Below are 26,283 nucleotides of genomic sequence, written 5' to 3'. Positions count from 1 at the left end.
CTGATTTGGTGCTAAAGAACATTTCTTATTATTATCACTGTTATCACAACAGTTGTGCTGCTTAATATTTGACTGGAAACTGTGGACTTTTTTCAGGATTCTTTGTTCAAAAGAACAGCATCTATTGAAATAGCAATCTTTTGTTAAGATTATAAATGTCTTTACTGTCACGCTTGTTCAATTTAATGCATCCTTGCTTAATACAATTATGTATATAAGAAAAATGGAAATGGAAATTCTATCTGCAAGCTTCCTCCATGTATTATGATATAGACACCCTTGGATGTAAACAAAACTGTGAGAGTATGGAAAACTATATTAGCTGTAATATAATAGCCCACTTTACAGCATCCAATCAAATCCTGATGGATGCAATCAACCCCCATCTTACATCACCATTCCCGCTAAACCTTCTGTTTCACTCAAAAATGTCAAATTACAGGAGCGAAGTGGGTTGTGGATACCATTTCATGTTGTTTATAAAGTCACCCAGTAAGGAGGTGAGCGCAGCCTCAAGTGACATGATGTAATGGCCAGTTTTTCAGTGAAATTTCAAGAGAGGGACGAATCACCGTTGTAATCGTCTCCAAGAGCTCCTTGTAAATGAGGTCATGGAGCACGTGTGTGCGTATGATCGCACGGAGCTGTGTTTCTTTGCCGTTCAGTGCCCGTGGGCGAGTGAGAAGAAGACTGTCCATATCTCCATGACATAAACCTTCAGTTACTGCTAGCAATCTCCCAGCTGCTCCCACTCAAACAAGTGTCATCCTTCTCTTCCTCTTTTTCTCGCTCTCCTGTCGTGCTCTATCTATCTCTTATTCGCTCTTTCTCTCTGGTGAGCTGTCTGCGTCTGCTGCATCACGCTGTGCTCTGAAATACGGCTTTTAATAAACCGTATGGATGGTAAATGCTCGTCAAACCGGTAATAAAAATGGAGGATTCTTGGTGTTTGGCGGAGGCAGAACTGTGGCAGGGACTAACACAGTCGGCTAGACGAGAACACAGCTGCCTTCCCACACAGTGCACAGCTGGAGAAAAAAGATGTGTGTGCATCTGTGTAGAGCTGTTGGCTCTAATAGACCTTTCACTGTAAAAGAGGGGCTGCCATGTTGTTAGCGGTACGTGCTATGGCAAATGACACTACTAGTATTGCTCATATACTTAGGGTTGTGGATTCAAAACACTTTGGTTTGTTTCACGGATGCTTTCTCTCATGTTAAGATCACACTGCAGAGGTGCTTTCTTATAACACCACAAAAACAGTTAACCTATCAAAATAAATCACATGACATATATAATAATGGTGTCAATGCACAGTTCCCGCCAGTCCTGTTTAAACTATGGCATGCAAAGTTTTCTTTCTTTCTTTTTTTTTAATAACAATCAAGAAAACAACGCAGTCTGAAGCTGCTGTCCCTGTCTACTCCATTGTGGTGATGTCAGTGCCCTAAAAGATGTTATAATGGACTATTTCACATCCAAAGATGAAGGATTGGATGATGGTGTTACTAAAGAGGAGGAGTCCGATGACAGTTATATGCACAGGTGCACTGCGCTCGCTTTTCTAACTACAAGGTACACTATTCGTGCTATCCAAACATACAATTGGTGATCAGAAGTTCAGAGACTATGCCCTTCATGATAAACAAAGGACAACTGTCCTCTTCAGGGTAACATTAGTCTGTTTGTGTAATGATGCAGTATAGCGCTCCTGACAGACAGCAATCGTTAAGTAGAAGTGAAAGTGAAACCCATCTCACTTTAAACCTGTTTTTCTCAACATTCCATTACGGAAAATCATAGCAATCAGCCAATTTCAGATCGCCATAACTTTTGTTACGTTCAAGATATGATTTCATATGGTATCAAAACTTCACCATCATGTGTTGGGTTTTCCTAGATCGCATCACATATATCCAGAATCTGCAAAATCTCAATATTTTACCATAAAAAAGAGGGATCATACAAAATGCATGTTATTGTTTATTTAGTACTAACCAGAATCAGATCAGAAATTTCACATAAAAGATGTTTACATATAGTCCACAAGAAAAAATAACAGCTGAATTTATAAAAAAATGACCCCATTCAAAAGTTTACATCCCCTTGATACTTTTTATACGTTTAGTGATAGTTCTACATGAGTCTTCTGTTTGTCCTGGACAGTTAAACTGTCTGCATGCTGTTCTTCAGAAAAATCCTTCAGGTCCCACAAATTCTTTGATTTTCCAGCATTTTTGTGTATTTGAACTCTTTCCAATAATGACTGGCTGATTTTATGATCCTTTTGAGATCTTTCCACAAGGGACTCATATGCAACTATTAAAGTAAGTTCAAACGCTCACGATACTCCAGAAGGAAAAACCATGCATTAAGAGATGTGTACAATCTTTTTTTATTTTTTTTATTTAGTACAACCCTGCAGAGGCTACAGAAGATAGTTACATGTTTCACAGAAGACAAACTTAGTTACATTTACTCAGATATTCAAATGTAAAATATTTTCTTAATGCATGGTTTTTCCTTCTTAGGCATCAGCATTTGAACCTTCTGTAATAGTTGCATATGAGTCCCTCAGTTGTCCTCAGTGTTTGAAATGATGGATCTCAAAATCATACAGCCATTATAGGATTTTTCCCCCCTTCCATTTGATTTTAGGGTGAAATGTGTCTGTGAGATATGACCAAAAAAATAAAAATAAAAAAATAAATACAAACACGCTGCATACTCTATTATCGAGAGCTCAAAAACAACCCACAAAAGTAAGAACTGTATTATGCAAACTGCATTCAGCACATACTTCGTTACACATTTGTGCAGTTACCTGATTTGCACAGCTTCAATGCGACTCAGGCGGTACAATAACAAACAGAGCGTGCAAACAAGTGCCACTATCAGTGGCTACAATTAATTCTCACTGAATTGCCTGCAGTTGTTTGGAGTGATTCGATAGGGAAAACAGCAAGACAAATTTTGGTATGCAGCTGAACTGTACTGTACTTAGGGGGGAAAAGAAAAATATGGGAGAGAAAGAGAGAAAGAAACAGTATAATGGGGGATTTGCCTGCAGGGGATTGTCATGATCCACAGCATTGGTTACAACCCTTGTCCCAGTAAGAAATTACTGTTTACACTATGTGTGTGTGCATGTCACCTTACATGATATGATTGCGGCAAAGGGGCTTCAGGCACATATGTATGCCGGCGATTGGGTTTATATGGGTGTTTGTGCCGTGATGCAGATGTGTATTCCGTAGAGGTTTGCCAGCTGTTGTGCACTGTGGGGAGGTGGACAGTGTCACAGATCTTAAACCACCACACACAACACGGCTGTGGCCAAACACATCAATATAACTGATACCTGATCTGCCCTGGGCTCGGGTTCAAAACATTCCACTGACTAGACAAATACAAACACATTTGATCCTGTCACACTGTATGAACACACACTCACTCAGAAGCTGTTCTGGATTCAGACGTGTTTAGCCGTGTGCTCTGCTGTTCTGAACAGCTGTATGGTTGTGAAACTGTGTTTGTTGGTGAACAGCATGAGCTGATAGTTCATCGTAGAGGTGAATCAAGCCTATCTACAGCTATCATAACATTCAAATTCAAACACTTTTTTCTTCTTTTTTTTGAGGCTGCTCCAGATTTGCTCTCAGTTATGCATTAACTTTGTTTTAGAAGTTTCTCTTAAATTCACTATCCCTGTTAGGCAAAATCAGTTCTCTCGGTGGCCATCATGATAACAGCCCCAGGCAGCTATTCTCTAGTAGCTGTACAAAGACCGAAATCTTCAAATCTATATGTCAAGATTATGTTTCAGCAACCAACAGTAGAACCTGACAACAATATAACAAAATATATAAGGTAAAAATGACAATTTTACACTGGTACAGCTAATATGCATGCTAATGCATTCTAGAGTAAACTGATTGGTCTATGCCACATTTATATATAAGAAAGGATTTTAATTCTTATAACCACCATGATAGAAGTTATGAGTTTCATTAATTTCTATACAAGAATCCATATTCACCATGTCACTAAGAAAAATAAAAATAGAGGCAAGACATCTGCATGAGACAAATGTACAGTAATGACATTAATATGAATGTGAGTGGAAGATGTTAATATAAGCTTCATGTTTTTTGGAAAACTTAGATGCATTCACATCTTTTCAATAGTCCTATTCCTATCATAACTGGAACATGGTCGAAAACTTTTCCCATTAAAAAACACTTACCCATCATAAATATTATCAACCATAATATTGTTTTGCGAGATTTCTAAAAATAAAAAAGCTCTCCTTTTGACAACTGGATTATTTTAGATTTTATTTGGCTACTGATATGGCATTTTATCGAAAAAGACTAAGTGCACCTTTAGAGAGATCTAATTTGCAGTCTTTCCATCTTTCCTGGACTGTTTTTTAAATTGAAACCTGATCTCTGACTGTAGATACAAGAGATTCCTTGTCATTATATCAGAAATTCTGCCTCTGTAAAATTGCCGTGTGATTCTGCCAATTTCCTGACATTTACTGGGATATAATTTGGAGATATTTTGTACATACTGAGCTTTCTTATTCCAGAACTCTGCACTAGAATGGTGATGAGGAGCACGGCCAGTGTGTGAATGCTTGTGTGTCACGGCTGGGTCATCAATCACCAGCATCATTGATTGAATATTGACCAGCGTGGGCCATAATTCAGCATCTCTATCACACGCAGCCTTACCAGCAGACCCAGAGCGGCAGAAACCTCTCCTTTCAAGCAAACAATAGAGCAAATCTTATATACTTGAGCCAATTAGAGGAGAATGAGAAGACAATAGGAGCATATGCATTCTTATGTACACACACACTCTCTGTTTCTCTCTATGTATACACAGCCTCTCTGTTTCTATTTTTCCATCTCTCGTTCCCCTGCAGAAGAATCCTGTTTCAATTTTCACCCGATCAAGGTCTGCTAGGATGGCAGAAATAGCAGTATTAGTTTGATGTTTGTTCTTCAATCAAAAGCTATTGACACCATAGTTCTTCTGCAGCATAGACCATCTAGTTATATATTTATTTAACTTTCTCCAACATCACTAGCCCCCAAATACAACATTCTCCCATCCTGCAGTTGCACTAAGCGAATCTACATTTATATAATGCTTCCAAGCTTGAATTGACTATTGAACTGTTACCATCTTTTTGTTTAGCTGCGCACCTTATTGATTGTATTAAAGGGATTTTTTATTTGGACCACAGCCTTGAATGAAGAGAAGTGAGCTTTACGCTTCAATCTGCTTGACAAAACACGTCTGGGTGAAATCAAATTTCCACTGACGTGACCGAGAAGCGGCCCCACCTCTGCATCTGAAGCACAGTCGCACGTCACATTTTTTCCAGAGTCAAATGCCACATGCCTGAAGGAAATACCAGTGCTTGTACGGCAGAGAATGAATCGTGTTAAATTTTTAGGTGAATTTAGGTCTATGCTTTGTTTCTCTGTAAATGAAATGCCACATTGCAAGCTCCTTAAACTTTGGCTTTGTCATGACACCCAGTCTTGTTTTCTGCCGGCTGTGCATTAGAATCAACACACATAATATGACTTCTGTGTAGTCTTTGGAGTTTAGAAAGAAACCAGTAAGCTATGGTGTCATGGGAATTAATGAACAATATGCAGAAATGATGCAAAGCACATTGATCAGTAAAAAACCCCCAAAAAGTTCATAATGTAAAGTTAATTTAAATTCATTCAACATATTTGAATGAAGTCTATACATAAAGTGATTTGAGCAGAAATGGGAAGAGGTGGATAAAAATAGACTGACAAACCAAACATTTGCCTCATCTGGTGCTAAACAAAGTAAGCAGAATGAGCAAATAAACAGCTCTATCAGCAGACGCAATTAACTGTGTGAGAATACGTCCTGAAATACTTAGAAATATCAATATAAGGCGGCATTGCAAGCATCGCTATAAAAATTAAATAATATTGCCTATTAAACTAGACGCAGCATAGAATTAGCATTTCCAATTAAGCATTAATCACATAAACTGACTAAACTAATTGTGGCTGATTTGTTTAATTTGTTCAATTTCAAATTCACAGACAGAGTGATCACTTTTATGTTCTAATACAAGAGAAGAATAGAGGTGAGAAGATGCTTTTCATTTATATTTTATCTGTCTATGCAATGTATATTTGTCAGCTCAGTATTTTATTTTATTTTTTACATAAATGGGCTTTATGAAGGAGGTCCTTTGCAAGAGGATCATCATATTTGTGGCTTTTTCTAAAAGTCTGAAAATGCCCGAGAAAGACAGAGTGAACAAGCAAGAAGGAGATATAGATGAGATAATTACAGTTCTAATCCTCTGGCTGTAAACTACACTCACATCCCCACCAACATGTCCAAAAGTCCCACACTAAATACCCACCAAATGTTCAACTGAAATGGAGTGAAAGTGCCAAGTCCAGATCCTTTAAATCCCTCCCAAACCTGTGAATGATTCTCAGCGCAGTGACTGTGTAGGAATCCCCGTCAGTGAGTGTGTGCTGGACGATTTTTTGATAAGACTCACTAGCAGCGCAGCGACGCTTGGCACACATAAACATGGGAAGCGATGAGTGTGGAGAGTGTGTACACCTCCACAACACTGTCAGATGCATTAATCACTTACTGTGGAGGAACTGTTTTTTTCTGGGTTGCTGTGAACAAGAGGGTTTTTGTGTGTTGTAGACCCATATTAACACTGCAAAGGCAGCATCAAAGTCCTGTCTAAAGAATTCACACACTTTCAGTGCAGTCATACGTTTGAATGCATACTGCAGATCCACTGCATTGCTGTCTGTAAAAATACTGCAAACTTATACCAGGGCTTGACGCTTAAGGAAAACATTTAGGAGCACATTAAAAACATTTAGGGGTGCAGTGCAAATTTTTTTACATTTTGTGTTTTAGCTTTATATTCAGAAAGCACACAAGGTTTATAAATTATTTTGCTTCATACTGTTTAATAGGATAATTACGTAATTATGTATTTATAGTCCTATGAAATTGTATGTACATTAGGTATGTGACGTTGAAGCATTTACATGGTTTTATTACAATATAGAAGTTAGTAAGTAAAAAAGAAAAAAGAAAAAGTGTTGTCCTCCTAACAGGTTGAATAACTTTATTAAAGATATTTTACTAAAGTCTTCGTAAAAAAAAAAAAAAAAAAAAAAATATATATATATATATATATATATATATATATATAAAGTAAACAAGTGTTTTAAGATTAGAATGCAAACAATTTAAGTTCAAATGAATGAAAGAGCAATAGGTAACACTTTACAATATGGTCCCCTAGTTAAATTAATTTAAAGGTGCATATAATGCATTGATAATATGTTTTCTATTGTCTCCAGAGTGTGTAGGTGAAGTTTTATCTCAAAATACCCCACAGATAACTTTTTATAGCTTGTTGAAATTGCTACTTTCAGGATATGTGCCAAAATCCCGTTTTTGTGTGTGTCCTCTTTAAATGAAAATGAGCTGGTGCTCCCTCCTCCCTTTTCACAACAATGTGGAGCTTCAAGAGCTCATGCTGGCGGACATACCCCCATTGTTACAGTTTAACTGGTGGTGACCATGTTACTGACCGACCTCACATTGCTTCCAAATGCAATTTTTAACTACCACATTCCTATTTACTGGCAGCACGTGAAGGCAGCATTACTGAAAACAGACAGCGACAATGGTAGCTTTACCAACATTAGACTTACAGAGAGCCAAGAAGCTCTTTTGGAAAGCAAAATATGATGTGTGATGCTTACTTTGTCTGGATTCTGGACATTTGCGCACAAAGCGTTGGTATCGATCGCACTTTCAAAAGCAATATTTGCACAACTCCAGCTCTGAACTGACCCTAGTTTGTGAGGCAGTAAAATATTAGCGCAAAGTATAGGACATTTTCTTGGAAAATTGTATTTAACCACCATGTCCTCAGCAGTCTATGGAGACTCCTATGTTCATTTGTGCATCCCAACACATGCCACTTTTAATGGTTCTTTGGTGCTGACATTGTACCTCCAACAACTACAGCAACAAAACAGTAATGGCGGACCGCTGCTTCTCACTCAGGGCTGTGTATATGCTGACAGGGCAGATAGGGCAGTGTCACTAATGGACAGGACTCTCCCAGAGTATGACGTCATAGCAGTGAGAAAGAACTGCTCATGTGGAGAGACTGTTTATGATATATGGGATTATAAAATAATGACTGTGTGGATTTTACCATTATAGGCTGGTTGTTTTCACACACTGTGGCCACACAACTGTGTTCAAACACCTTATAAAAGTGATTTTTGCATTCTATGGCAGCTTTTCCTTCTCCACTGGACGCGACAAAGCAAGTGTTAAAAATCATTTTAATATGATTTAATATCACTGAAAATAATGGGATAGTATTTTGTCTCACTGCTTCCATCCAACAATACACCTCATCTATTGTGGTAATTTGCAGGTCGTGTCAAAATGTTGTTGGATTAGAATAGATAAATAGCTCTTTTGACTCGTGTACGATAATTTTCTTCCAAATACGATCGTTCTGGTACGATACTTGGACACTTCCAATCTGGCAACACTGTCTAGTGCTGAATGTATGCTTTCATTCGCCATGTCTCCTTCACTCATTCCGCCTTCTCATCTGTGCTTTTTAATTTAAATCATCTCCTTTTTAAAGTTCAATAATCATATGAGGCCGTATCGCTGTTTTTCCATGAAACAATTCTAGAAATTCATACATTTGTTACAGGTTACCGTATAAGTTAGGATGTTACATTTTGTTCGCACTCATGCTCCTAAATACATTTTCCAGTGCGCACATATCTATTTTTAGTCGCAAATGCGAGTGAAATGCTGTTGAGCCATGTATACACAGAAAACACATACTCGTAGATTCCCTTGTGTGTACATGCAATTCATCTTCATAATTATGAAAAAAATATCTTCTCTTGTTCTGTGGCCCAGATTTGATTATTATTTCTTATTAGGGAAAAATCTATTTCTGCTTGCAGAAGCTGATTCTTTGAACTAGTGTAAATATCACATGGACTTTTTGATGTTTCCAAGTGTACTGTGTGAAAATTCTCTCAGATTAAGATTAATCACTAATTATTTATCTCATTTATTTTTATTTATAATTTTTACGTGTGGATCTACAGCTAAAAACTGCTAAGAAACTTATAAGAAAGAAAAGGCACAAATGATATATTAAATGTTGCAATTTCTTCTCCTAGACGGCAATAAGATTATACTGAAACTTCAAAAATTATGTTGTCTCATTAACAGTAGACCTTAACCTTCCCCAGCTCCACCTGTATAGATCTGCTATGGGGGTTATTTCATACATTTGAACTGTGCAGCAGCAGTATTTCCTACATGCTCACAGCAGCATGTCTGTGGATGTATTGATGATAGCTAGTCTCGGTACTAGTAGGAACTATGCTGCAGCAGTTATCAGATCTTTTCTGCCAAGACCAAACACATTAACACTGTCATGTATATTACATTGATAAAACTCTCCCAGAGTTGTCATGACAGTACTCTAAGTAACTTTGCAACTATATATCAACTATTAGTCATTAGAGCAGACTGACTGTTTAATATCTGCTAACACTTTATTTTGATGGTCTCTTAATACACAGTCTACTGGTTTTAATAAAATGTGCAATTACTTACCAACTTATTCTACTAAATCTAACACTAATCCTAATCTAACAGTTTAATAATACTCCAATGAGAGTTAGTTGGATGTCTAAAGTTGGCTATCGAAATGAAGTGTAACCTGACAACCTATTTTATTTTCAAAGCTAGAGCAAGATTCAAACCTGTGATCACTTGCAAAAAGTATTTCTCTAAGCTATATAATTTGAGCTGCTCGAAGACTGAAATTCTAGAATCACTCCTGCAATGGATGAATCATCCGACTGCAATCTACAGCACTTAGTGAATGTATATCTACAAATTAAGGAAGACTGATTTACTGACTCACTGTAATGGACAGGCACATTAACACACTCAAAGAGTACACCGAGTTGCTAAAATGCAAGAGTGCTATTAGCATTAGAAGACCTCCTGTGTATATGGTTTCATCATTGAAGAGCTTTCATCTCTCCAAAAAAACACGCATTGCCTGCCATACTCCCATGACTATGACAACCCATTTTGAGAGCTGGCACAGTGAGACATTACCCAGCAGTCTCTGCACAACCCATTTACAAACTGCAGCGAAGCCCATTTATCAGAGACTTTAGCACATGCTCAGATTGTTGCCCATGCAGTTTCAGTAACAATCACTGACTGGAGCATGTTAAATATCTCTTGCGCTCAAAGGAGTTCTTTGCTCTCTTTATCTCTGACAACTACCGTTTTGTATGCACTTAATGCAAGTAATCTAACTTAAACATTATATGCGATTACAAGCAACAGATTATTGTAGCTTTTTTTATAGGAGGACAAAAAGAGAAGGATCCAAAGGTTATCCAGAGAATGGGCAATGAAGAAATTGTTTTATTTGGAGGTTTAATGGTTGTAAATGAGTTTAAATCCTCTTTTTTACATCCCGTAATCTCTCTGTACCCTTCACCACTACAGTAAGCTCTGGAAAAGGATAGAATCACTTGGGAAGTATGCAGGTGATTAGTCTCCCAATCACCAGAGCTGGAGAGGATGAACATGTTATGTTTTCTAGTGCGGGTGAAAATATGTTTAAAGTGAGTAAGAATGAACATAGATGGAACATAAATGTACCACAAATGAACCTATGTGGGCTTCTAAAACTTACCGTCCTCTGTGGGAACATAGACATTGAGATAAAGGCAGTCCTCACTCTGGTTCTGTACATAAGCCGCGGCAGCATCCAAGTTGTCGGTGAACCATACGGGAAGCATGATCTCTGGCAGCACACCGTGAATGTTCTGTGGGCACACTGGTGCAAACTGGGTAGCATTACGGATCTCCTGCCAGGAGCCTGGTGCCTCCGGGGGCTGGAAGCGTCTCTCGCCTACTGGCGGGGTGGCGTAGGGGACGCCCAAGTACTGCTCGACCGGACCCAGAATCTCATTGTTCAGCTCCTTGCGTACGCCCCGAAGCTTCCCATAGCCAGTGGTGACCATAGGGTGCTTGGCTGCAGTGAGGTCTGCCCGCTGGCAGGAGGATAGCGCCAGGCGAAGTGCCAAGCCCAGTAGCCACACAAGGCAAGTTTCAGATATACGGCGCGGGCAGGAGCGGGCCGTCTCCCGCTGCGATCGTGCCACACCCACCGATGACATGCTTCGGCTGGGGTGAGCAGCGCCCTAACGATGGGGGATGTATATGAAACAGAGAAGGGCGAAGAGTTTCAAGCCGTCCCAGTGACGCCGGCTCTGTGGGCTCTGTGGAAGCGAGGGTGTGTGTATCCTCAGAGGAGCACAAAAGAGGCCTGCTGACACTGAGCGGCGAAGAACTTCATCCTGATGTTAATGCAACATTCGCTATTGCGATTTGCTCATTAGTTTCCTACAGGGAGAGAGAAACAGAGGCAGAAAGACAGATATCATTAACTGCTGACTGTAAAACATGCATGCCAACACTATCGAACACAATAAAAGGTAATTACAGTATTGCCTGAGGTTTAAAAATCATATCAACTATAAACATGTGAAATATGAATCTAATTAAATAGAATTTGTCCCACTGTATATATTCTTTCTCTTAATGTTTGTTTACTATCTTGGTTGAAATATCCCCTTTTCTTTTTGGACTATTCTCTAAGGCGCATAATTACAGATGCGCATCTGGACCATGGGCCGTTCTCTCCAGCGTGTTGTCACATCGTCAAGAGGTGCGCCACAATGACACACATTCATGCTCGGGCACTGGGGGTGTGAAATACTGAGTGCGCTGCTTAATTGACTCCCTCGGAGGAGATGACAGCACCAAGTGTGTTCATTTCAAGTTCCCCCCGACGTGACGTTGCTCTAGATTTTTGGTTCCTGCCTCCCCTCGGTTCCACTTGACTTAGCTCTGCTAGTTTCAATCTCGCTAGAGTAGATGGGGGCATTTTGGCGTAATAACTGTCTGCTCCTGACAGTCTATGACACAATCACCCCCCCCCCACCACCACTAAGCTAAAGACATACTTCTACATGCGGGAATTAACCACATGACATAATGATCTACGAGATATGCGAGCGAAGCATTCACAGCCATTTTGGCACAAAAAGATGTTATGAACGGGGACTGGGTGTACAGAGATAGACCAATTTAAAATCGTCCTATAATGAGACACTCAATTCTGGAGTCATACAGGGTAACAGGAATCAGTGATTTAAGAAAGATGATGTCATACGCAATTGGTCCTGGAAACTGCTTCCAGAATGACTAATCTACAGTGGACAGCATGTATCTATGCTTCAAGATATATGGACACTAGAGGCATCCAGTACCAAGAGTGCTAGTTTTGTATTATTTACTGTATACACTAGTATTGATTAAAATATTGATTCATCTAAAATTTATATTAACAATTAAAAAAATATGATATTAAGCAAGTAATATTCAATTAACAATAACAAAGCTGTTACACAGAGGGTATCTAAAACTAAAATCTGATACAAACTACATGCAACATTTGTCTGGTAAAGATCATAAAAGGTTTAAGCACAACCCAACTGGCACAATAGCAAATGTTGCTCAGGACTGCAGACTCCCTTACCGGCTTATTAAATGCCTGTTTTCATTTTAACATGAAAATCACAAGAAAATGCACAAATCTGTGAAATAAAAACAAGATAGTTGTGAGTTTTTCAAAGAGAATGTCAGATGGGGTTTAAGGACCAGAAAGAAAAAAAGTTTGACTGCCAACAGACACAAGTCAAAAAAAAAAACTTTGAAAATATGTATTCTGACTTCTCAACAGCAGAATGCCAATGTGTGTGGGAGTTGTGAGTGTAGTTTGGACACCGTGAGGGCTGTAGAACTGCTTTAAAGTGACAACCGTCGGTCCCGGGATCTACATCGACAAAATGGAGAACGAAGTAAACGTCTCCTCACGGGCCCTGAGCAAACTGTTACGTCCTGCTAATCAAAGCCTGGAGACTTTATAGAGAACTAAATGTATGCGAAAGTAAATGTGTGCACAGCCGCAAAGAACACACAGCCAATCTGAACAGCTGAAGAAAAACATGCATGTTTGCACAGGCAAAACAGAAACCATCTTACAGAAACATCTGGGTGGCATCCTCGCAGGAGCTGGAAGATTCTACAAAGAAATCAAGAGTCAAGAGCGGACACAGAACCATCTAGCGTATGCTTTTCTTCAAGCACTCGGCATCTCCATGGCAACCAAACACAGCTAATCATCCAAAAAGCACCAAACCTGGACACAAAACACCTGGAGTGGAAAATCACCAACTGCAGGAGAACCTGACTAAGAAAAAGGGTGAAGAAAGAGGGACACGAGTGAAACACTGGATTTGACAAAACGCCAGACCTTCTCATGACCTCATGTGTCCAAATCCAGATCTCAAAAACAAATGTTCCTGCACTAAAGACGAAACGATTTCAATGAAATAGAATAACAGCATCTAATACCATCAGATTTAGGATCAGAGACACTTGAGACATGCTGAGATCAGCTCTACTTCAAGACAGTTGTATGATAAATGCAGATATATGACATCAACAACCCCAACGTCACTGAATAACACTTCAACAAGAAGCAAATGCATTTATGTCAGCATTATGTACTGTTAGTAGTCATTTAGCAGGCTCCAAGAAATCGACAATTATTAAGATGGCACCAAGTTGCTGTACAAGTTGCATCTGAGTGTAGCATCCAACTGTTTCATAAGGGGATTCACTCCTATTGGTAGTTATCACTCTTTGTTGCAACATAAAGATCTGCTGTCCCTAATATCAATTCAAAACTTTCTGAAAATGAGAGACTTCCAATCCAATTCCCTTTGAGCAAACTTGGGTTAACAAGTTTCTGTCATCATTTACGCACCCAAATGTCAATCCAAACCTATACAACCTGTGTTTCTTCTGTGAAACACAGAAAAAAAATGATATTTTTAAATTTCACTGCAGCAAAAAACAAAAACCTTGCAGTATTAAGAAGATCCTGTTTCTGCTTGTGCGTAGATGGGTGTGTTGGAATACCAAAATATCCTAACCTATCAATATTTATGAAACACAATTAAGGCCAAAGATTCACCCTCACCTGGTGGGGCAGCAATTGAACTTCATAAATATGCAGTTTTTAGCTGACCCCCCACCTTCAAATACACAGCCACACAAACGCGCGTATAACCTGCTGAGGTGCCGTTACATCACTGCCAGCGTGTGGTAATAAATCAAGAGCGTATGAAGACAGCAAGAAAAAGACAGCATGCTCTCTCAGCTCCCCAGGTAAAAGGTTTCCGAGCTCATCAAGATCAGGCCCTTGTTATGATATACGCTCAGTAAGCTAGTGAAAATGTCTCCCAGTCATGTGATCCAGATCTCTGACAGGACAAAATGCGCCCTTCAGATATGAAATGGTATGTCAAATTGTGCTAATGGCCAACTGACAAGATATGTCAGAAAGTGACAGCAGCGTGACATTTTGATATACTTAAACAATGAAAATAAAAAATAAAAATAAAAATACAATTATTTAATTATTACTGTTATTATTATCACACAGTTCTTATTAGGTTTATCGTTTTATTATATCAGTCTCATATTAATCAAGACACTACGTGATGCTTTACATACTGTATGTTTAAACTGTATATATATATATATATATATATATATATATATATATATATATATATATATATATATATATATACAAACATACAATATTTGATGATTTAGGCCTATGTTTTTTGAACATTAAGTTACAATTTTGATTAACTTATTTTATTATTACGGTTAATATTACTTTAACTGCTTTTATTAAATCAATCATCTATAGATTGAGATATGTGGACTCTTGCACACAGTTTTAATGGAAGTAAAAAAAAAAAAAAGAGAGAGAGAGATCCTGCCAAAGAGTGATGCTAAAGATTTTTTTGTTTACTTTAAATTATATTCAGAGGCAAAGTCTGCAAACGAGAAGCCTGCAATTGAGCCGTTTTTACAGTAGCATCTAAATGTTCTGATGTTTCATTGATTGGCGTCTATCCTAGGAAAACACCAAAGACTAAAATACTTGATCAATTGGTGAGGACTCGCACATATTTCATTTCCAGTAGGGACACCAGGGAACTTCCTAGTGCTGTGGGGGCCGCATGCGATCGGTGATCCAGAACACACAGTTACACAAACACTGTTTCTCTGAGGGAAAGCTTTATTGATAAAACTGAATTTGGTCAGTTCATAAATCACTCACAGACAATTTCTTGCGAATGTATGTTTGCGTGTGTGAAATGGCTTAGCTGTGTGTAAGAAGCCCACGCAAAGCCCTTGTTGATTAGCTGCGTGTGGGCTAGGTTAGGCCCTCAGGGGCAGCAGTAAATCTGCGAGTAAAACAACATACACCCCTCTTCTGTGAGTTTGGAGGAAATGCAGTCCTACTGGACCTGCCACTAAAGCACTCACTGCTAAAAGGGCATGCAAAGGGACCCTAATCAAGAGGACTATGTGTTGAAATAACACCCCGCTCATTCTCCGTCTGCTAGAGTAAGTGACTCTGACGCACACTTCCCTTTCGGCTCAGGTCCTTATGCTTGATGCGTTCGGCAGCAGGTTTGGGCTCAGATCCATTTTAGTTCAGCAGATTCAGGAGATAATGCAACTCTTGAGGTGAGTTTGATAAAAAAAAAAAAAAAAAAAAAAAAAAAAACCTGCAAGGGCACGTGTACAGATGATCTGAATTGCAAGCAGAATTTTAGCATTTGCTCAGTCGATATGAAAGTGACCCCGAACTGGTTCAAAGGGCAAAGTCACTAACTCAAGGCAATGAGATCTAGAGATTCATCCATCTCTCTCCAAAATAATTCTTCTCTAATGACATCATAATTCTCTTTAGTACTGTTTGCCAAGTATCAGCATGAAACTTTCACTTCAGCTTATTAAACTTCAGCATGAAACTCCTTGCTAAGGTAACAATCAAAGTAATCCATACATACAAATAAAACAAAACAAATAAGTTCAGAAATGAAGTGATGGATAATAAATGGAATGACACAGAGAAAAAGTATTAGACTACCGAAATTGATTTTAATACAAAAGCCTTTGTTGGTGATGACAGCTTCAAGACGCGTCCTTTTTGGAGAAACTAGTCACATGCATTGCTCAGGTGTGATTTCAGCCGATTCTTCCACAGAGTCTTGAAAGTTCTGTGGTGTTCTTCTCTGAATTCTGATCTTTAGTTCTTATGTTCTATTGGATTCAAGTCAGGTGATTGGATCAGCCATTCTAGCAGCTTTATTTTCCTTTTCTGAAACCAACTGAGAGTTTCCTTGTCTGTGTCTGGGATCATTGTCATGCTGAAATGTCCACCCTCATTTCATCTTCATCATTCTGGTACTGTAGTATTGGGACTGAATATTAAGTAATATTAATTTCCACTGACAAGGGGCAGGATTGCTTTCTAATTACAGATAGATTTCAGCTGGTGTCTTGGCTTTCCATGCATTCTTGTACCTTCTTTACTTCATGTGTTCAAAACTATTTCCCTGTTTCCCAAAACTCATACCATTTTATAACACATCACTTAATTTCTGAACTTATTTGCTTTGTTTTCTTTGTGTATATGGATTAGTTGGGTTGTAACCGACATCTGGTGAACATTTCAAGTCAACAGCACCTTTAGAAATTACATTTACTGAGAAAAATGGTGACGTGTTCAATACTTATTTTACCTGCTGTATATCAGGGTTATTATAGTTAACTAAAACTGAAACTGAAACAAAAAGACTAAAATTGAAATGAAAACAAAAAAATAAATAAACATTTCTCATTTTAATTTAGTTTAACTTGATGTAATGAAATAAAATAAATGAAATAATGAAAACTACAGACACACAAAAAATGTTAAATGAAAAAAAAAACATTGATTTAAAATACTAATAAAAATTATAATAGTATCTAAATAATTTGTAATGAGTTATATTTATAAAAAAGATCAAATATTTTATGTAAATGTATACTTTTTAATTTTACATTTTTTACAATTTAGTTTATTAATAGCATAGTGCCGAGTCAAGGAGATAGAAGGAGAGAGTTGTGAAATAATTCTATATATTATACATGTTTATTTATTTACTTATTTTAGAAAATTTACTATCAGGTTGCACTTAAATGGCCTTTAATTTATGATGAATAAACATGTTTGAAATCTGCTTTTACAGTAATTAATGTAATTCTGAAGGCCTGTCTTTTAATGAAGTAAATAATACATAATACATAAATGAATTAATTTACAAATCTAAATGAATTACTGTAATAATCTATAAAAAATAGACATAACTTCAGCATTCAACATAAAAAAAATTAACAAATGAATCTGATCACTTTACCTCGGCCAGGCAACACTTATGATTTCTTCATAAAATATGGAAACCTTTTTATATGATGTGTCCTTTATAATATAATCAACCATCCCATTTAAATAACCTTTTATCTTTTCAATCCTTTATCTAAACATTATCCATTTACCAGCTGTAAAATCCAAACTAGGTCCGACCTCTGTCATCCACAAACAACCTTGGATAACAACCGCTGTCTCAGTCTTCACAATTTAGCACCGCTTCGCTATATGATCCTGTAACGGCTTCAACCTTCTCCATCAGTCTAAAGTCGTTACTATCACCTCCAGGTGTGACCTCCTGCCCTGAGCCATCAGCCACTGCTGTACATCATCTACAATCTCCTGCCGAGGATCTGGCACCGCCTAAACCAAACAATACCCTGGAGGGAACAGCACGATTCTGACAACTGCAGGGGGACAGTCAAGTGCCAATTAGTGGCACTGAGTGAATATGGAAAGTGCTCTTTTAGATACATGATTCCTTAATAGTGCAAAGCTCCATTAGTGATTATGACACAAATCAATCAGGCAGCACATCCCATCAAACACATTCATCATAAACTAAACAAGTGACTGGGAGTTACTAACTATTGTTCAGTTTAGGGTTGCTTATTAGAACAGAAAGCAGGGTATCGTTGTGAAGTTGCAGTTTAAATGTAGCTAAATAGAAATAAAAAGGTAATAGTTCTGTTTGTCTCCATTTCTTTGAATAAATAGTGTAGTTGACTTATAAAGTGTCATCAATATCAATTATTTTCTTAAATGGGCCTGAAACGTGTGACTGCAAACTAAATAAACGTACTCAGTATAAATCTCAGAATTCTAGCTGCATGCATAACAATTACAGAAAGGAAAAACAAAATGACTAAAACGTCAACTTCATATTCCTTTCAACTCTGATTCTCAACAGATTTTCAGTTTTTTAAGTGCTGTAATTATAATAGAATTTCAATACAAAAAGAAAATAATTCATGAAAACAATATTATTGTGATATTTGCAGGAATGAAGATGAGAAATGTTATCTGTTAAATACATTTTTAACTTGGTTAATTCTATGTTTTTCTCTTTTTGGGCCAATAAATTACTTTAAAAATGAGTGTGACTGTAAAAAAGCACACAAACAGAACTTTTCACAGACTGGGGCTTCTAAGAAAAATCTCTATTTCAAAAAGACATACTATGTTGGATTGTCAACCATTGGTGGGCTATTTATTATATTATGTACTGTAGTATTAATATGACTAACACTTAATTACACAGTTATCCCCTAGTGGAAAATAAATGTACTAAATGTACTAAAATGTATTTGAAACCAATTTATTTCATTCTAAGTATACTACAAATACAGTTACATACTTAAGTACTTCATAAAAATACAGTGCAATTGTAATTTTAATGTGTTGAATTATAATAAATTGAACTACCAATGTACTTCATTGCACAAGTAGTGCTGAAGTCTAACTTAAGAAATGCTGAAGTATATTTGATTGATTTAAAGTGGAACTGCTCTCGTGAACGCATGTTGAAGACCGAGACGGAAGAGAAAATATTAAAAAAAAAAATTCTTGTCACAAAAAGTATTCTCAAAGCTTCATAATATAGTGGTTGAGCCACTGATGTCACATGGACTATTTTAACAATGTCCTTACTACCTTTCTGGACCTTGAATGTGTCAGTTGCATTGCTGTCAATGCAGGATCAGAAAGCGCTCAGATTTCATCAAAGACATTTGTGTTTCAAAGATGAATGAAGGTCTTATTGGTTTGGAATGACATGAAAGTGAACAGGGTTTAATTTCTTGGTGAACTATCCCTTTAAGAAAAGTGCATTGTGCACAATCTAAGTTTAATACTAAATTTTCTATCAGTTAGTCTCAAGTGATATGTCAGTAAATACGTTAATAGATTTTAACTCCTTTTAGTATGAAATAATTGTTTAAAAATATATATTTCTTTTTTACTAGGGTCATCACTTCCGTTTGAGCCTATTTTGTGCCCCTAATATATTACCCACCTCGGACACTGAGGTAAACATCACAGTCATTCAAAGTGAATAATGAGAAGCCTTGAGCTAGAGTACTAAAGGACTGAGATGAAGTCCCTAATAAAGACATGAAGCTCTCATGGCCTGTACATTAGTAGCCAATAACGCAGCCTGGCTCTTGTCTGGCGGAGCAGGGGTCTAAAAGCCCTTAAGCACAGCAATGACAACACATGCGATCTCAAACACATATGGATTGTTCGGGAGCATTTTTTAATAACGAGCCATTCCTCTCGCATGAACGTGATATCTGGCATTAATTCATCTGTGCTGGGAAACTCGGCGTGAACGGAACTGAGCTGGGCCAGGTCCATCTGTGCACACGGTGCCCACAGCCTTGTCTAACTTTGTGTCAGCAACGAGTGCCCACAGCACCTTCTGTCCTGCTGTCACAGCAGAGAGGAGGGTTGTTTGATGGAGTAACGGCCCTCTGGATAGACGAGGGGGTGCGTTCAGCCGGACGAATGGTCAGGGCCAAGTGTGAAAAGGCACATCGGAGCGGTGGCATTTGAACAATTGGGCCACCATGAGACCCTTATGTCCCGCCACTGGCGCTGTAGACATGACTTCTGGCCAGGCTGTCAGACTCAGCCGGTCCACCAGGGTATGTCGGCGGTTAACTAAGCATAGGACACACTAGAATACACATGGGATTATTTGTGCAATGTTAGCTGCCATGTCAACATGGGAAAAATAAGTCAGTGTTCGGAAAATGTATCCTAACATATGTCCAAACATAATCCAGCACAATTCTCAAGTAAACCGAGGGCACATACAAATGACACTGCTAACAGAAATGTTGGCGAGTCGCTAACTAAAGGTTACTTCACATTGCACCGACAGACGCCGACAAGTCACCAAATGACAGTACGTAAATTTTCAAATTATGACCAGACAAACTGCAACTGAACATGTTTAATCGCAAAAATAATCACAAACCAATCCAATGTTGGTTCAGTCTGAATTAGCCTTAAAAGTACTTAGTAGTAGCTCAGCTGTCAACAAAATGACAAAATTATCCCCAAAAAAATGTGTTAGTTTGGCAGGTCTGAATATTATTTCTGGACTGGCCAAAAAGAAAGCTTCTTGGTTTGAAAATGACTTCTGTGGCCCACAATATGTTGCTAATGTGGCCGTACCGTAAACATTGCTTGAAAGAGACATTGCGACTGACTGTATTCTAGCATTGTGACATATTTCTATGAGAAATTCAATATTGAATGAGAAAAAATGGAGATTATTTTAGAGCACCTTCTCACCATCTGTATCTCACAGCAGAGTGACGGAGTTGGTAAGTGGTTAAAGATGTTCATCTAAATAATGTGCGCTAACAAACTAAAAAAGGTTGATTTTGTTGAGGGGTGTCACTAGACCCTTTTCACTGAGCCTCAGTAAAAATTCCCACGGTACCCCAGTATAACATTACTATGATAATAAATTCTCATGTGTCAATGGGATTGATATAATTCATATAACACAATGGAAACAAGCCACAACACAACAAAATTAACACAACATGACTGAAAAGAAACAACAAAACACAATCTCTCACTCCCTTTTTGGCCAATATAGAGGATCCCTCATGAAAAAGAAGTTTATTCAAGTGTGATATTATATTAGTATACTTCTTTTAAACTAAAAATAGGCAAGTATACTTTCAGTCTACTTTTTATGTACTTCTCAGAAATATACTTAAAATTACATTAAAGTATACTTGACTTATAATTAGAAAAAGAGTAAATATATTTAAGCTATACTTCTGCTCCCTAGAATGCATGTTTTATTGTTATACATTAGGGGGCAATATTGAACATCGTCTGTACAGAATTTCCAAAACACAAGCAAAGAAGAAACCGAAAAGATGTAATCCAACACGATCATCAGACATAAAAAACAAATCATCAAAACTGTATAATGTTTTGGAATAAAATGTCGATCAATGAAGAGGGAATAATAATTGTTAAGCTTTGGATTGTTGATCGACTCTATCTACGTTTTGATTATCATACTGAATTAATTTCAGTATTTTTGTAGTTTTTTTTTTTCAAAATGCTATTTATTTATTTATTTTTATAAAACTGACATTTAAGTGTTTATTTAAAAAGAATGCACGAAGCTTGAATAAAATGTTTTTGTTTACAAGCAGATATATATTTTTTTGTATGTTCATATATTCATAGTTCTGTACTCAAAGTTTACTTGTTATACTTAAAGTATACTTTTATACACCAGAAAGAGGGCCAATTTGGTCCACATGAGAATTGAAATATTACACTTACAAGTATACTACTATTACAATGATATTTGTATACGTACTACATAAATTATATAAAAATAAACTTGAACTTTACTTATACGAAATAAAATAAACTTGAAGTATACTTCCTTTTGGTAAGGGATGTGTTAAAGCTAAACACTTTATACCAGAGGTAATGATTTAATGAAATCCAAATTTTGGACGTTTTACTATAGTACCAATTATTAATTTATTTACTTTTAACATCAGCCAAGTCATTTGTACGGCAATACAAATTTCAAGCGTCATTTAAAAAGGCCTGCACCTTTTGTATGTCTCCCCCATATCTAACACACCTGATTCCACTCATCAGCTCGTTATAGAGAATGCAAGAACTAAATTGGTTGTGTCTGATTAGCGAGACATACAAAAAATTTAGGGCAGGGGGACCTGGTTTGGGAACCACTGTATTCGACCATTAATTGTTAGACCAAATTTTAGCTTTAAAGCATCGATTATGTGGCCAGGAGAAACAGTGTTGTGAAATTAATTCAACAGTAATAATAAGTTTGAAGTTCAAGAGACCATCCAAAAAATAAATAAAATAAAAATAAAGAAATTGGTATGGTATGGTACAACACATTGTTCAAATCAACATTTTGTTAGTCCATTACCACCAATGCAATACTTGCACACAATTTTCAGCTGAAATTAAATACGATCTGAAACTTTTGTCCATTATTAAAAAAAATCAGATCGGGTTTGATTTTCTGAAAATTTTGCATACGTAGCAAGTATTTTGAGAGGGTTTTTTTTACATTTTAGAGCCACCGTACAAGCGGACACCAAAATCCAGACAAGCGGACACCAAAATCCAGAATGCCAAATTCATCGTCAAGTTCATAAATTTTATCTCTCAGTACAAAGCACCATTAAGATTCTTACACACTGAGTTCACAGAAATTCTTTTTAATATGAGGCTTTAGTATCACTAGCAAAGCATCACTTTAGTATCACTAGCAATGCATCAAACCTAGCTTCTGACATCCTTAAACTTTGAATCAGCGGTGGTAATCCCGCTGCTCCTTAATAAGGAGGGGGAATCTCATTCCTCTCTATATCTCAGGATTGGATGGACTAAATATTTCCTTACTTTTTCTCTTTTTAAGAAGTGAGAGGACAACAGAATCATTAATTAATTAATTAAAACACACCGGACTTAGTGTGTATGGTTTCTGTGTGTGATACATTTTTAGGATGACAAAAATGAAAAAACGCATACAAAAATGACAGACTCAGTGTGAACAGCTAGGTTATAAGCATTAACGAAAACGAATGAAAAAACTAAAACTAGGAGGGAAAAAAACATTGTTATTAACTGAAATAAAAATAAAAACGAAGCATTAATAAAAAAATTATAACTAACCAAAACTGTAATGTGTGTTTGGCAAAACTAACTAAAATAAAATTATAGATTAAATTTCCTTAGTTTTCATCTTTGTCAAGGTCTTTCATAGAGAAAATAACGTTCAGCTGCATTTCCTTTCCCTGCATCTCTCTCTCACACACACACACACACACACACAGCCCCTCCCCTCCGTGCACGCCACATCTCCATGAGAACGCATGTTCGACATTTAAAGCAAGTTCACGAAAGTTTGGTCTCTTGTGAAGACCTTTACACAATCACTCATAAAAAAGTGGTATAAAAATATTTTTAATTCTGAATATAATTTTTCAGTGAGTTAATGTCGACCCGAGAAGCGATTGCTACTTTAGAAAGTTAACTGGTCAGAAAGTTTGAGGTATAATGCACTTGGGTTGTCGATGTCAAAACACTAACTTATATAAGCTGTGATTCAAATATTAAATAATGTTATGTAATTTGTTTACTCTTACACTGTTTGCTGCTTCATTCCAGATGAGTAGGCTATTACATAGGGTAAATGTAGTATATGGTGTGAAAAATGTACAGCTGTGATATTTGTATAGGGTGGGAATTATGTATAGAAAATTATTGTTTGACTGAAGTAAAGCCATCTCTCTCTTTCTCACCCATGCACACACACTCATGCACACACCCATGAAAAAAAGAAAAAGAAAAAAACTTTATTTAACTTTTTTTTCTGATATTTGTCATGTTCTTTTTTCAGACTGAACTCCCTTACAATCTGACAGAAAAGTCTTGTTGTGGCTCAAAAATGGGTTGAATACATGTGGTTCATGTATGTCTTGTTTAGTCTGTTGGCTCTTTAGGTTTTTTATTTACACATTTTGCACTTACTGCTGAGTGTTGAGACTGTTTACATATTTGTGCCCATGTGTACATTGTATGATGTTTTTGTTATTACTATAATGACCTTTTTGAATCTTGTGCCTGACAAATACCCCCCCCCCCCTCCAAAAAAAAAGACTAAAACTAATAAAAACTAAACTAGAACTAAGCATTAAAAAAAAAAAAAAAAAAAAAAACTAAACAAGCAAACCCACTTTAAAAACTAAACTGAATTTGAAAACAAAAATTCTAAACGAAATAAAAGTAAAAACTATAAAAACATGGAATCATCTTGAATGTTAGTTGTATTTTAGATGTTGTTGGCACTAACTGACAACAGCAATGTTTTGTGTTGCAGCTCATTTCTATTTCTGTTGTGTTGTCATATATATGCAAATGTCCCCAATGTGAGTAATAACACTCAGCAGTGTTACATTGGCCAAAAGTTGCTGTTTACACTAGCTTCTGTTAATCCCCTCAAATTTAACATCACAACTTTAACACTTCACTCTAAAAGTCTGTAAAACTAAGAGTTCAACACTAGAGATTTTGCTGAGCAGCACAAAACACTTCCAGTCAAAAGTTTGGAATAATTCAGTTTTAAATGTTTCTGAAATGAAATCATTCATATTGTAGTCTATTTCAAAATTTAAATGAATCCCATGATGTTAAAATCTGAATAATTCCACATTTTTGACCGATAGCGTATGTGCTACCTTTTTAATGCCTCCTATTTTTAACTTCAAATTGTGTTGCACATGCTGCTTTAATGCCAAGTGAGCTGAAGCAATAAACAAACATGCCCTCATAAATGTCCTCTCCCATATTGGACAATACACAGAAAGATGAAAAAGCACCCTAAAACAGATTGATTAAAAATAATTGATTTGAGTCAATTGATTATAGCAGAATACTTAGCTAAATGTTGCAGTTCATCATGCTTTCAACTTAATTATAATTTTTATTTATTTTCAAAACCCCTCACATTGTGTGTGCCAAAATATGACTGATTAAATTAGAAATTATATTATGTTTAAAAAGAAAGTTAGCTGCTGTTTATTAGCAGCTTGTAGTGTAGTGTATCCTTTTTCAAAAAGGCAGTTTAGTTCCTTTAAATGATGAGCATCATGCAGCTTGGCAAGCTAGTTAATAGTAGCTTCCCGAACTCTGGTTTACAGTAATATCTAGTATGGGGTAATTCTACTTTTTTAATGATATTCTTTATTAATCTATAAGTTAATCCACTCCAAACTGTAATACCCTGACTGAGGGAAGTCTGGAATGATTTGTGGCTAAATCTATTCTTAGCTGATCTCTTCTTGACAGCACCATTGGAGCTGGAGGTTAAGCTGTCCGTGAGAACAATCATTTTAGAATGGGAGTTCATGTTTCTGTGTTAATTTCAGGATGACCCCATAATTACTCGGAGACATTGCACTGTCATCATCTGTGAGTTCAGAGCCTTATCCCACAATTCCCTCTTTTCAGCCTGCTAAAAATATGTGCGAGTATTTTTGTGTGTGCGAGACAGAGCTAATCATAGGGGTCTAGCTGAGTCCAGCTTAACTGTGATAACACTAAACAGTTTCCCTACACCCGTAATAACAAGAGAGCAAGTTTCTGGTCAGAAAGAAGATAAATGAAGATGGATCAGGCTGTGTTTGAAACTGCATACTACCATACTGCTCATGCTATTTATGCAGTTAGCAAATTTCTGAAATCATGAATGACCTACTACATTCCCCAGAAAGTGAAGCATGCTACTACTAAGTGGAGCACTGTATCCCACAATGCTCTCCAGCTGACCTTTGATTTCCTGTCCTAATGCAATTAGAAATAATAAAAACAGTGATTAGTATTTATTTAGATTTTTATATGTAAATACAGAGCATTGCGTTAGCAAGTGCAAGGTTGGGGGTTCGAATCAAAGGGAATACATGATAGTAGAAAATTGTTAGCCTGAATGCAATGTAAGTCGCTTTGGATAAAAGTGTCTGCTAAATGCATAAATTGTTAAAATTATATATATAGCACAAAGGGAATCTAATTAAAAGTAGCATTTAAAAAAATATATGAAGTATACAGTATACTAGTGCTGTGCAACTATTCAGCCTTATATTTGTGTGCGTGTGCACGTGCGTGCATGCATGCTAGCATTTTATCTATTATGTATATATATA

At 36.9% G+C, this 26,283-nt stretch overlaps 1 protein-coding gene across 1 annotated transcript in view; it reads right to left on the bottom strand.

Annotated features, from left to right (window-relative positions):
- LOC127966854 (neuroligin-2-like) overlaps positions 1 to 26,283 on the bottom strand; it is an 81,312-nt gene that overhangs the window by 38,585 nt on the left and 16,444 nt on the right. The window contains exon 2 of the mRNA XM_052568171.1: positions 10,832 to 11,544. Coding sequence (XP_052424131.1) covers positions 10,832 to 11,318 — 487 coding nt within the window. The 5' untranslated portion in view covers positions 11,319 to 11,544. The remainder of the gene's footprint in view (positions 1 to 10,831; positions 11,545 to 26,283) is intronic.

Source organism: Carassius gibelio, chromosome B10, assembly GCF_023724105.1.
Source record: "Carassius gibelio isolate Cgi1373 ecotype wild population from Czech Republic chromosome B10, carGib1.2-hapl.c, whole genome shotgun sequence".
Lineage (NCBI taxonomy): Eukaryota > Metazoa > Chordata > Actinopteri > Cypriniformes > Cyprinidae > Carassius > Carassius gibelio.
Note: the sequence above shows the minus strand (reverse complement) of the source record. Positions and strands in the feature narration are given on the sequence as shown.